General features: G+C 46.7%; 1 protein-coding gene across 6 annotated transcripts in view; it reads right to left on the minus strand.

The window, feature by feature from the left end:
- Garnl3 (GTPase activating Rap/RanGAP domain like 3) overlaps positions 1-12,972 on the minus strand; it is a 148,716-nt gene that overhangs the window by 74,383 nt on the left and 61,361 nt on the right. For all 6 annotated transcript variants that reach the window (XM_012517003.2, XM_004641553.2, XM_023701679.1 and 3 more), the window contains one exon: positions 4,152-4,226. In XM_012517003.2, coding sequence (XP_012372457.2) covers positions 4,152-4,226 — 75 coding nt within the window. The remainder of the gene's footprint in view (positions 1-4,151; positions 4,227-12,972) is intronic.

Raw genomic sequence — 12,972 nt, forward strand, 5'->3', positions numbered from 1 at the left:
AAAGAAGAGCTGAAGGTGTTATTTAATGTTAGAGCACTTCCCTAGGATACACAAAGCCTTGGGTTTGATCCCCAGAACTGCCAAAAATCCCACAGAAATAAATACATATAAGGCTCATCAGTTAGATATGTTCATTACCCCGACTAGAGGTATATACATGTAACAAAACTTCACACTATATCACATAAACATGCACAGTTGTTTTTTCAATTAAAAATAAGTTTTCCATAAAAAATCCTGATAGTATATATTTATGAAGACTAAATAATTTATCAATAATGAATAATGAGGGGGAAACTAGTGGGGCCAGTGTGCATACCAGTAAAGATTTTATGAAATGAATTAAATGAATAATAAATAAGAAGCTTGTAAGGGAGCCACACGCCCAAGGAACAGCAATGAGGGTGACGCCAGTGGGGCTGCTCCTCAGTCCTGGAGGATAGTGGCATGCAAGGGCCTCACACCAAGGGGGCTCAGCCCTGCACCTGGGCCACATAAACAGAAACTCAGTGTACAACAGGACTGCTGATGCTTAAATTCTTTTCCATTTAATTTTTTTTGGCCAATTTTGCATGCTTATATCTGACAATCTGAACAATTAATTTGGGGCTAATGATATGCAATATTTTAACCATTGTTGTATTCCTATCATTTTGTTTAGTGAAATTCTGTATTTTTGAATTTTTAAAAAATTATATATATTTTTAAAGAATTTTTAAAAAGGAATTTTTATTCTTTTTAAAAAATAATAAATAAAAACAGGGGCAGAGTGTTTTTTGCACAGTGGAAGGAACATTTCAGCAACCACAGAACTCCTACAGCCTCTGAAATTTCCTAAGTGAGAGGATGACAGGAAGGATCTAACTCATAGTGATGATTTCAGGTGGGCACTGTTGCTTAGAAGACCAAGCCCCGAGAGGCAAGGAGCTCGGAACCCACAGTCCTCACTTTTCACCTCCAGGGAGAGGAGAGGGGAGGTTCAGTGTCGGGCACTTCACTCAGTCTGGCCTATGAAGCCTCCAGAAGCCCCCAAACCAGGGGTGTGTGGGGCTTCCCAGTTGGTGACCACACTGGGGTGCCGGCTGGTGGCCCTGTAGAGAGAACAGAAGCTCCTCCAGTGCCTCCCCATACTTCCCTCGGACACTGCTTCCCTCAGGCTGTCCGCCCAAGTTACCTCACTGACAGTAAACCAGCAATAGGAGGGATTCTTCTCAGCTCTGTGAGTCATTTTAGTGAGGATGAACCCAAGGAGGGAGGTCATGGGGACCCGACTTGGGGGCAAGAGGGCCAAGAATGAGGTCTTAGGGCCCACTGATAGGCAAGTCTAATAGGAGTCCCATGCCACGTGTAGCTGGGGTCCCAAAGGGCTAGGCACTCGGGAAGAGAACCACAAGAGACCACCTAAGACTGCAAGGGAGGGCACTTCTATGCGGGGCACGCTGAGCAGGGTCTGTGCTCTGGTGGCCACCAGGTGGCTTTCACAGGAACCCGCAGCTCCAGCCAGTCTGCACCACCGTGGCAGGGTACAGGTCTTCACCTGGGATCTAATTCAAAGGACTACAGTAAAACCAAATGGAAATCCTCCATACTAAAAGGCAACTGATCGCAGGCCTCTTATTATTCCTAAAAATTAAAGTTCAGTAACAATCAGCCACAGTCAGGTAGCCAAATACATAGAAACGTGCTACCGCATGAGCATATGCCAGGAGGAAAAGGGAAACAAGGAGCGAGCCTCAAAAGCTTCACATATTCAAACGATCCGTCACAGATGCTAAAGCCATTTCACCAGCTATGTTTAAGAAATAAAGGACACATTTGACATCATCTTAAGGGAACGGCAGACTAAAAAAAAATGACTGTGCAACCTTGGATTAGGCTTTGGCTTCTTAGACAGGCCATCAAGAGCACAAGCAACAAAAGAAAAGACAGGCAAGCTGGACAGCGTCAGATTTAAAAAAATGTGCTTTAAAAGGACACAGTCAAGAAAGTGAAAGGAAAACCTTAGAGTGGGAGAAGACTTGTGCAAATCATATACTGACAAAGGTCTAATGTACAGGTCAAATAAAGAACTCCTTTTAATATTTAAAAACCAAAGACCTAATAATCCAATACTAAAACCACACTGCAACTTGCTCATGGGTTTGGAAAACTTTCAGCTGCTCTACTGAGCCTTCTGCTGCGTCCCCTGGATCGCAGAGCTAGGTGAGCCCATTTATTTTCCTCTGGCTGTCAGGTCCCTGCAGCGTCTTTTCCAAGGTTGGACATTAACACTGGCCAAAAGCCTTTACGTGAGGGTCACCACAGTAGAGCACCAAGGTGTTCCAACTGAGAACTCCTGCTCAGTAGCTTTGGTGGAAACAAAATCTATCAAGAGTATCTGATTCTGCTATTTCTCCCAGGGGAGCAATACAAAAGAGGAAACTTTGCTTGCTTGCAGCTGACCATGGGGACCTATGAAATCACTGAGGCTGCCGGATGGTTCTCAAGATGAATTACCCAAGGCCACACTGCTAGAGAGGTGGAGTCTGGATTTGTGCCCAGGTGTCTGACTCCAGAGCCATTCCTGACTGGGACCTGCCACAGGTGGCTTCCTGTCCCTGGCTAGGTCCTAGAATCTGGCCTGTGGTACATGGGAGAGTTGAGTGACATGGCCAAAGTATATGGGGTGCTCAGGATCCCCTGAAGGCTCTATTATGTCTTTCCTGAGTTCCCCCCGGACACAGGTCCTGGTAAGGGCCACGGCTGTGCTTATATGTGGGGTGGGGACAGTCCAATGCAGTTTGCTCTCTTTGGGCTGGGCTGTGGCAGAAGGCTGAGACCCCTAGCTTCCAGGGTCTCTGGTGGGTAGCTTCTCAGAGCAGACACCCAGTATGGCGGACTGGCTTTCAGAGCACAGGAAAGCGGGACTCAGTGCTTCTGCTCCTGGCTTGGCACTTGAGAAGCTAGGCTGCCTGGGTCTGGTGAGCAGCCCGTTTTATCTCAGGAACTGGGCCACTTGGAAGGGCCGTTTCTAAGCTTCAGAAGCAAGCTTCCTTCCATGCGGAGTAGCTAGCATCATTCCGGCAAGAAGCTAGCGAGCACTTGCTCAGGGGTTCAGCCCGGATAGCAATGCCTCCATTTGTCCAACACAGCGTTGAAGAGGGCGGCACATCTGGCTGAACAGAGGCACTAAGCTAAGGCCAAGGGCACACAGGAGCAACGCCTTATTGAACGCTGGGGCCTTTCAAGTTCAGCTCTTTGCGCATTACCAGGAATTTGCTTTAAGAAATGTCCGGGAGAGCACTGGGGACACCACGGTCATGGTTACGCTTAGCAACAACCACCATGATTACTAGTACGCAAGCATCAGTTGAAGGCTTCTCATGTGCCAGCCAGCCACAGGACTAAGAGCGTCAAGCTCACCTCACTGAGGCCTCTCGATAATCTGGAGATGGTTTTTTATTTCAAATGGAGAAACTGAGGCACAGTAAGGCTGATCTGGCTGGTGATTCCTGGTCTCACACAATTCAGGAGTGACAGAGCTGGACAGAGGCCAGGATTGTGGTGAACGTGAACTGAGTTTTGCTGAATGGCAAAGCTGGGCGTGCTGAAGCAGCACGACAAGCGACCTTGCAAAGCAGCAGCGAAACACCAGGGATCTTACTTTATTCTTCTCAATTGTGCAGCTAGGGCCCAGGCAGAGACCAGGAGGGGGCAGTGCTAAAAGAAAGCCTGTAGCAAGGAAGACCAGGATGCGGAGTGGAGGGCAGCAATGACCTCCTTTCCTGGTGGCTTCTCTGAATAAAGACGATGCTTGTAATCACATCGATACTTTGCACCTCCCTCCCAGCTGCTGGGCCTGTCCACATGGCACAGCCCAGCTGTCTAGCCTGCACAGGGAAGGAGTAGGGACCTGGGAAAGATGCTGTGGATTTTCCTTTGGTCCCCTGCTGGCAGTGCCTTCATGTGTTTACATGCTTTTAGGACAGAGCTTTAAAGAAAAGATGTTACCAGCTCTGGGTGCCTTCACGTCCTCTTCAAGCACAGTTCTGGAAAGCGCTCATCTCCTACCCTCTCCTCATCTGCGTTTAGGCAGGCTGTCTGTTCACTGCTGCGTCACAGGCACTAGTCTCGAGTTTGGTGACAATGCAGGAACTGAGGAGCATCCTTACCTCATCTGAAGAGCCATTTTCCACTCTGAATCTTCCAGCCCTTTGGATGGCTCCATCAGCATCACTGGAAATGAGCTAGGTGAAGGAAGAAAGAGGGCTCAGTTAGGCAGCTGAACCACCACACACGATGCTGCTGTCTGTGCAAATCCCTCCCATCTGTAGGCCAAACCCAGCAGCATGAGCTGGTGGGCCCAGCCTACAAGCTCTATTAGCGGAGTGCTCACACAGTTGGCCCCTGGTCGCAGGAGTCTACTAGTAAGGACCTCTTAGCCTGCAAGAGTGAAAAACAAGAGCATCAAATCTAAATCTGAACAGTTTCCAAAGCTGGAAACATTAAAGCAATGCTCCCTGGAAAAGCAACGTAACACGCATCACATGTGGACAAGCGACAGCTCACAGATGGCAGAACCCAAGGCCAGGTCTCAAGTTCAGCTGCCTTCCCAGGAAAGGCTGAAGAACCATCAGTGGCTGGCAAGGACCCAAGGTCTGCTTCCATCAGAAGGCGCTTTTGCGCCTCATTCAGTATAAGGGATTTCCAAAAGGCCACTGTGGCAGCTGGCAAGGTGACACCTGCCGGAGGGCCATCTTCAAGGGGCTCCACACGAGACTAGGCTTGGAAAGTTAGTCCTGCAGTCAGTGACTCAAGAGTTTCTCCCAGACTTCTTAGAAATGACTTGAAAAAATGACAGATCTTTTTTGGGTTTTAATCTTTTAAATCTGTTCACAACTTGCATCAAAGATCTGCCAACAATATCCACATCCCAGACTCACTAAATGCATCACCTAGAAGGGTGCTTCTCCCTGCTCGAACTCAGGGGCCCCCCGGAAACAGAGACCCAGTGTCTTGGGAAAGACTGCTGGCTTATGCTCGCCTGGCTCTAAGACACACAAAGGTGTGGCATGAAAGGGGAAATTTCATAAACATCCTCCACAGATTTTCCTGAAGAAAGTATTTTAAAAAGCTTGGCAAGTTTTTCTCATGATGTCACTAAGCATACAAAACGGTACCTAACATTTATGAGTGCTGCTTCTCCGTGTGCCATGCACTCTTCTGCCCATAATATGTATGAGCTCATCTGGTTCTTGTGATTGTAACACAGGGTAGGTGTTGTTATTCCTCTCAGTTATGAATTGAGGCAACGGTCACAGAGGAAGGTAAAACCACCATCTAAGGTCATGAGTGGTTGCCTGAGGCCTAGCCGGGATGTGACCACCGGCGGCCAGACTGAAAGCTTACTATCCTTATTTGTAATCGTTACTTTACCTATCACGTCCAGTTTCCACACCATTCTAACCCACAAAGTAATTTCTGAAAACAACTAAAAAGAAAGTTTCTGTGTATGTGGCTGGCTATTGCTGGCAGCAGATCACACGTCACACGTCAGTGAACTGAGGGTAGCAGAATTTTGCCTCCTCCAGAGGCATAGCTTTGCCCTTGGCTTCCAGGAGGTGACTTCTAACCCCTGGGAATGTCCTGCATGAATGCTTCTTTATTTAAAGAACTTGAGCCACACTGGATAGTAACACTGTTTTATGGTGGGGTTTTGGGTCCGACAGCTCTACCTCAGGAGAGGCTGGAGGTTAAGGTCAACCGTGGGTCACACACTGTTGGGAGACTGAGGGAGTGACAGAAATTGGCCTTGTGAGAGGTTCGGCTTTGCCCTCGGCTCCCATGTCCATGTGACCAAGCTCACTAAAGCCTCTGCAAATCACGACTCAGGGGTTGCTCTGGTAGGCAGTGTCTTATGTGCACTGCCAGCCGTGTTGATAGGAAGCAACCATGTGGCCAGGACCCCTGGTGAGGACCTGGAAGGTCTCCATTTGGAACGCTCCCGGACTCCACCCCAAGCTGACCGGGTCTGTATCCTCTGTTCTCATGAATCGTAAGTGAGCTTAACAGCTTGCAGTGAGTTCCATGTGTTCCTCCAGCAAATTACTGGAACACAAGGTGGTGTTGGGGCAGATGGCGTCAGAACTGTGGACTGCTCGCTGACCTTACAGAGGCCAATTCTCAAGCACAAGACCAGATAAGTTTTGGTCTCACTGCAAGGCAAGTGAGAAGAGTCAGTGTCAATGTCACCTACTCACTGTCTATTCAAACAGAGGGAAGAGCAAAATAGGATTTGGGCGGGTTACTCGTATAGGCTGTCCCAAGGGCTTTGGGAGAAGCCTTCTGCAATCACAGAGGGATTTAGCTAGAGGAGAGCAGCACCGCCAGCCAGCTTCTGATGTCTCGCCTAGCCGTACTGAGGGGGCACACCCACTGGAGACAGGGGTTGTCAGGTCGTCCTCACTATAGCTAGCCTCGTCAAGGACAGCATGCGGTGGGAAGGAGCAGGCGAGGAGCCGGCAGCTGCTGGCTCACGCGCACACATGAAGCACAAATCCAGCGTCCTCCACTATATTCCAGACACTGCCAGGAAAGCACCCTTTTCCTTTGCTGAGATTAGAATACAGAACATGTTACTTGTTTTACTTAAGACGATTGAGAAGACAGGAAGAACACTTTTCATGATTTGAGAGTTAGAAGTTTAGCGCCCCCTGAAATCAGGATCCAAAACCTGTAAAGATGCTTACTCGGGGTTCAGGCTAAGCTGTTTAATTGTGTCATCTTTATTAGCTCCCCATCACTATATCTTCGCCAAAGTCTGCCACGGCCTCCTGACTGACTTAGACACCACAGATTCTCCTTACCTGCCCACTTCCCACACTGCAGCAGGGTGGTTTTGGCAAATTGCGCCTGCAATCCCCCCATAGCACCACCTCTGTCCGCCAGAGGGCGCGCCCTGGGAAGGGTCCCTCTCCCACCTCCCATGGCTCACCCTTCAGATCTCCCCAGGGGCCCTGCTCCAAGATGCCTCCCCTACCAACACTGGCTGGAGAGGGGCCCATGTGAGTCCTCTGGCACTCTGAAGGGTTCCATTTCTTAGTGTGGGTTCCACCGCTTTGTGTGATTACTTGCTTCATGCAGTTTCTCCTCGGGTGTTTGCTCTGTTTCTCACTAGTTTCCACCAGGACAGAGTATGTTTATTTGCTGTCACCACTGTTACCCAGAGCTAAGCACAGTGCCTGGCACAGTGTACATGTTTACTAAACATTGATCAATAAGAAATATGAATAAAAATAATGAAAAAGACAAACAAGAAATATATAATTAGACAAATACCAAAATGCTATTGAAAATGATCAAAGAAATATATAAAACTAGGGGTGAGCCCTGCAGACCAGAGGAGATTCATTACACATGTGAGAAATGCTAGAGATGAGTGAGGCCAAGTATCTAAAGGAGGCAAGTTATCTGGGGAGCCAGTTAATCAGAGCCTGAAGGGTTGAATGTATGCCCCTGGGCCTGCCCACGTGAGCCAGGGGTTGCGCTGGGCATGGGAAGGAGGTCCTGTGGTCACAGGCTGGCGGGCACGTAGTGGGTCCCCTTCCCCCATTCTGTAGCTGGCTCTGGCAGCTGTGGGGGATGGTGTCTGCTGAAGTCTGGCACGTGGCCTGATGCAAAAGGAGACAGTGCCCTAGCAGACTAGGGGTCAAGAAAAACACTATTGAAGAAGAATGTCCCTTAAGACAGCAGAGAAGCTGTTTGCCAGGCAGATGTCCCCATCTGTGCTTTTAATTACTCTCATGAACTGTGATCTAGCCAATCCATATCCTTCCCGGTTGTTGGAAGGAGGCTGATGGAGGAGCCTCCACCGGAACCACGTGAACATCCAAGGCCCCAAGCTGAAAGCTCACTCGCGTGCTGGACCTACTCAGTGCAGTCCCAACTGCCATTGAACCCCTCGTGCACCTGGGCACAGGCCGGGCCTCACTTCCCTCGTGGGGGCCACTGATTCAGTCCCCTCCACTTGCAGGTGAGCTCCAATCCTGGGAGGAATTTACGGGCCCAGGCTCCTCAGGAGAAATGAGGTACCTCCTTTTTTACTTTTTTCTTCTCCACTGGCTAGAACCCCAAGTGACAGAGAGGTACTGGGAGCCCCCAATGCAGACGAGGGACGCGTGAGGCTGGGTGTGGAAGCAGACTCCTGCCTATTAACCTATCGGCTGGCTGTGAGAGCGCAGTGGACTTGTCATTCTTCACTATATGGTGACACTGTGAGACAACTATAGTCTACTCCATGCGTGAGGAAAACCACTGGTACCACGACAAGTTTCTGTTTGCCCTGTGTGCCAGGCATGTGCGAGGCAGATGCTCTGTCCATCATGTCCACTATGGAAACTAACCTAAAATATCAGAGCAGATGTTCCATAAAAGGATTTATCTGCCATAAAAAGCAAAGGAAATTTTAGAAAACCTCTAGTTACTGTAGTAATTTGACTGATCCTGGATATATGAAAGTGAATAATCCGTGATCAGGTTTCAAATGAAAAACATCAACTCTTGAATTTTGGCAGGCAGTGACTACAATCACCAAAAAACTAGATGCAAGCTGAGTGTGGTGGTATATACATCTATAATTCCAGCGCTCCGGGAGGCTGAGGCAGAAAAATCTCAAGTTCAAACCTAGCCTGGGCAATTTAATGACTTAATGAGACCAAGTTTCAAAACAAAAAGTAAAAAAGGGGCTGGGAACGTAGTACTGAAAATTTTACATTTAATATAGTAGGAAATTTTAGTGTGCTTCTCTCAGATCAAGGCAATAGTTAGTAAGGATGTATAAAATAATCAAATAATAAAATTGAGTAAGCACAACTTAATAACCATGCACTGAATTTATTAAGTTACAAAGAAAGAGTACATAACTTTTGAAAACACTGATTAGACTTTAAAAGAATGATCTAATTTTATAGGCATGAAAAAACCTACAAAATAACAAAATCTAAAAAACTATCAAATTGTATGGATCATGGTTTAGTATAATGTAACAGAATGAGAAAGTCACTTCAAAAGGATAAAACAACTGGAAGTCCAAAGAAATACACTTGGAAAAGCTCTTGCCCCAGTGAGATCAGATAAACTGGGCATTCGCCAAACACCGAGACTAAGGAGCATTCGCATTACGGCATGTGCGGCCACAGCTGCTCCACGTTCGGGCAAATCCATACTCCTAAATGCTCCCGTCCTCACACACGCAGAAGGCGGGAGCCCAGGAGCCCAGCTTCTCCACTGGGAGACGCAGAGAAGAACCACGGGGCGAAGACAGGAGTCCAGAAAGGCCCGGAAAGAGAAGGGCCGGGCCGGAAGGACACGGTTGGAGATCAGACAGAGGGGTCTCAGGCCAGCTGATTTTATAGAGTTAAGGACAAAGATGAATACGCACAGTGAAAAGAACGAATATATAACTGAGAATGAGAAAGAGATTTAAAAAATCTTAAGAGAATACTACAGGAAGCTAAGCAAATATAAAAACTTCAGTGAAATGAATGCTTGTCTAGGAAAACCTACATGGTGAAAATTATTTTAAGAAAGAAACGTGAATATGCCAAAAGGTATTCACAATCCTGAAGAAGCCGACAGAACAATGCCAGCTAAGGCAGCACTGGTCCACACAGTCTCCTGAGAGGGCCAAGGCTGTGCCCCTGCACAACGCCCGTGCGACAGCTGCCTGCTCTGGAGTGGGTCTTCTCTGTGTGTTTTACTGGAGAGCAGCAGAAGGGAATTAATATGAATTTAACGTGCAATGCTAAGAGTGTAGGGTTTTGACTGGATTTGACTTTATTTGGTCTCCTTTTGGATTTGACCAGATACTGAATCGGATCAGTCTGATCAGGGCTGCAGCCTGCAGAGAAAAGGTAAAGCCTGCTGAATGATCACTTGGCTGCACGTACTGCCAGAGCTGCAGTGGTTCCGCTTGAGTTCTTGGACTATTCAATTCTGTGGCAACTGTTTAAATTTACTTTTAAATTAATTAAAATAAAAATCACTCCCTCAAATCTCTAATCCTAGCACACAGGGAGGCTGAGGCAGGAGAACTGCAAGTTAGAGGCCAACCTGGGCAATTTACTTAGTGTGACTCTACCTCAAAATTAAAAAAAAATTAAAAATTAAAAAAAAAAATCTGTGGCTGCAGCTCTCAGCGTGAAGGTCCTGGGTTCAATCTCTAGTACAGCCCCCACATCCCTCGGTGGCACTAGTCCCATTTCAAGAGCTCAGAAACTGCATGGGGCTGCTACACTGGAGAATGCAGATGGCAAAACTGCCGAGGGCTCGGCAGGACAGATCCAGGCATCCTTGGCATGGCACAACTCTGATATCAAATGTTTTTTAGCTAGCTTGTGTTGTGTGTGTGTGTGTGTGTGTGTGTGTGTGTGTGTGTGTGTTACTGGGGCTTGAACCCATGGCCCTTGCATTGAGCTTTTTAAGTCCTTTTATTTTTAAGATAAGCCTTACTAAATTACTAAATTGCCCGCATTGGGCTCAGACTTGTCATTGTCCTGCTTCAGCCTTCCAGAGTGCTAGAACTACAGGCGTGTGCTATCACACTAGACTTTGCTGCCTTTGTTAGGGGGCAATTCTGTGGTTCTGGCTGTATTACTAATCTGGTAGAAAAACGAACACCCCCTGCTGTTATTAGGGGTCTGTGTCTCCGTTAGACACGTAACATGGAGATTGATATGATTTAACATCCTTAGGCTCTTGCCTATATTTAGCAGCAGTGCAACTCAGGCCTATCTACTGAGCAGAACCAAATGCATCAGGTGTTTTATTTCAGGAAAAAAGTAACATCTAATCATTTGTGGAATTTAACAAATTAGGGCTGGCCAAATAGCTCAACGGATTAAAGCAGGGACCAGGAGTTCAATCCCGGGGCCTGCCGTGCTGCCTCCCCCTCTGGTGGGGGCGGGGTGGTGCACGCTGAGACTACAACTGAGACAGGGCGTGGTGCAATCAAGCCTGCAATCCCAGCTCTTGGGAGGCTGTAAGCAGGCGGATCACTATGAGTCCGATCTAGTAGTGAGACCCTGAACACCCTGTAGGACCCTCTCTAAAATAAAAAAAATTCGGGGCTGGGGAGATGGCTCAGTAGAATAAGCGCTTGCCTGGCAAGCACAGGGGCCTGAGTTCAATCCCCGGTTCCACAAAAAAAAAAAAAAAAAAAAAAAAAGAGAGAGAGAGATATTAGTTAATTACTGTAAATAAAAATATCATTAGTTTCATATTAGAGGTAACCAAATAAGAACTTTTCAAAAGCAAAGGTCTCTTGGGGCCAGCAAGATAGCTTAGCAGTCTAGGCGCCTGCCTGGCAAGTGTAGGGATCTGGGTTCGATCCCTGATATCACATGCTGCCCTGGCCCTGTGCCATGGGGGCCACTGAAACTGGGTGTGGTGGCGCACCCTGTAATCCCAGCACTGAGGAGGCTTAGACAGGAGGATCACTATGAGTCCAATTTGTGCAGTGAGACCCTGTACCAAATAACTAAATAAACAAACAAGCAAACAAATAAATAAATCTAAATAAATAAATCTTTTAAAAAACGCAAAGGTCTCTTTTCCCTCGACTTCCTTGGGTTGGTGCTTTTTCCATTTTAAATCAGTGCTGGGATTCTCATGATTTCTGCTTTCGATGCACTACGTACTTGGCATTTAAGTATATAAATCACAGGAAAAATAGTTTTACTTGGCAAAATATCTCAAAAGGTTACGTAAAGTACATTTTTAATGAAAACATTTCAAACACAAGATTGTAATCTCAGCACCTTAAGAGGCTGAGACAGAATTGCAAGTTCAAGCCTAGCCTTGGCAATTTAGCAAGACCTTCTCTCAAAATAACAGGGGGAGGGAGGGAGGAAAGGAGAGAGACAGAGAGAAAGGGAGGGAAGGAGGGAGGGAAGGAAAGGAAGAACTGGAGCCTTAGTTCCAGGCAAAGTCCCTGGGCTCAGCAGGGCGAGGGGGTAACATTTCCTGTTTCCCACATCTCTGTTCTTTAAAGTAAGTGGTTATGAGTGAAGATTTTAGGGACCAGCTGGTCAAGTTCAGATCTGAACTGTCCATATACCTGCACTATAATCTTGGGGAAAATTATGTAATTTTTCATTGTTACATCTTGGTTTCTTTATCTCTAAAGTGGGAACAATAGTTATAGTCCCATCAAGGCTTTTAAAGAGAATTCAGTAATGTGCCACATGTGATGAACCAGGGATAGTACCTGGATATGGTAGTTATTTGATAAATATTATAATATTATAACAACATAGTGATCAATATAAATGCTCTGATTAGTATTAAACCACTAATTAATTAGTGGATGAGTGATTTAGTTGCCTTAATTCTGGATTTAAAGTCTTGGAAGATCTGTTTAAACATTTGTCCATTTGGCAAACATTACTAAGAATCTATTTTTCAGGGCTCTACTAACTGCTGGACTAATAAAGATAAATGCAACATGATTCCTGCCCTGGAGGACAGCAAAGCCTGGTGGGAGAGACACACACACACGTAAACAGATAAATCACAAGGCAACCTGGTTAAATGCCATAACAACAGAGCAAGCGAGGTGCTGGGGGAGGTCGGGGGCTGCAGAGAGCCCTGCCTGAGGAGCTTTGGAAGGCTGCAGCGCTATGATGTGATTTACTCTGGAACTATAATGTAATTTATTCTGGTACAGGACCTTTGAGAAATGATCTCCAGCATATGCAGGTTTTTTTTTTTTTTTTAAACTGCAACACAGGTCAAGAAAGCAGACCTATTTGACCCTGTATATGCAATCACACATACACACCCTGACACCCACCCATGGCTTAGAAAGGACTGCTTAGAAGGGAAAGAAGCATAAATATTTACATCAAAAGAAGGGGTGGGGGTGGCAAGGATATAAATCCAGTCCCTGCGCCATCCTGTCACTGGCCCGTGCTGCTCCGAGCTCTCCCTGGGCAG

This window comes from Octodon degus, unplaced genomic scaffold (assembly GCF_000260255.1).
Source record: "Octodon degus isolate 3935 unplaced genomic scaffold, OctDeg1.0 scaffold00138, whole genome shotgun sequence".
NCBI lineage: Eukaryota > Metazoa > Chordata > Mammalia > Rodentia > Octodontidae > Octodon > Octodon degus.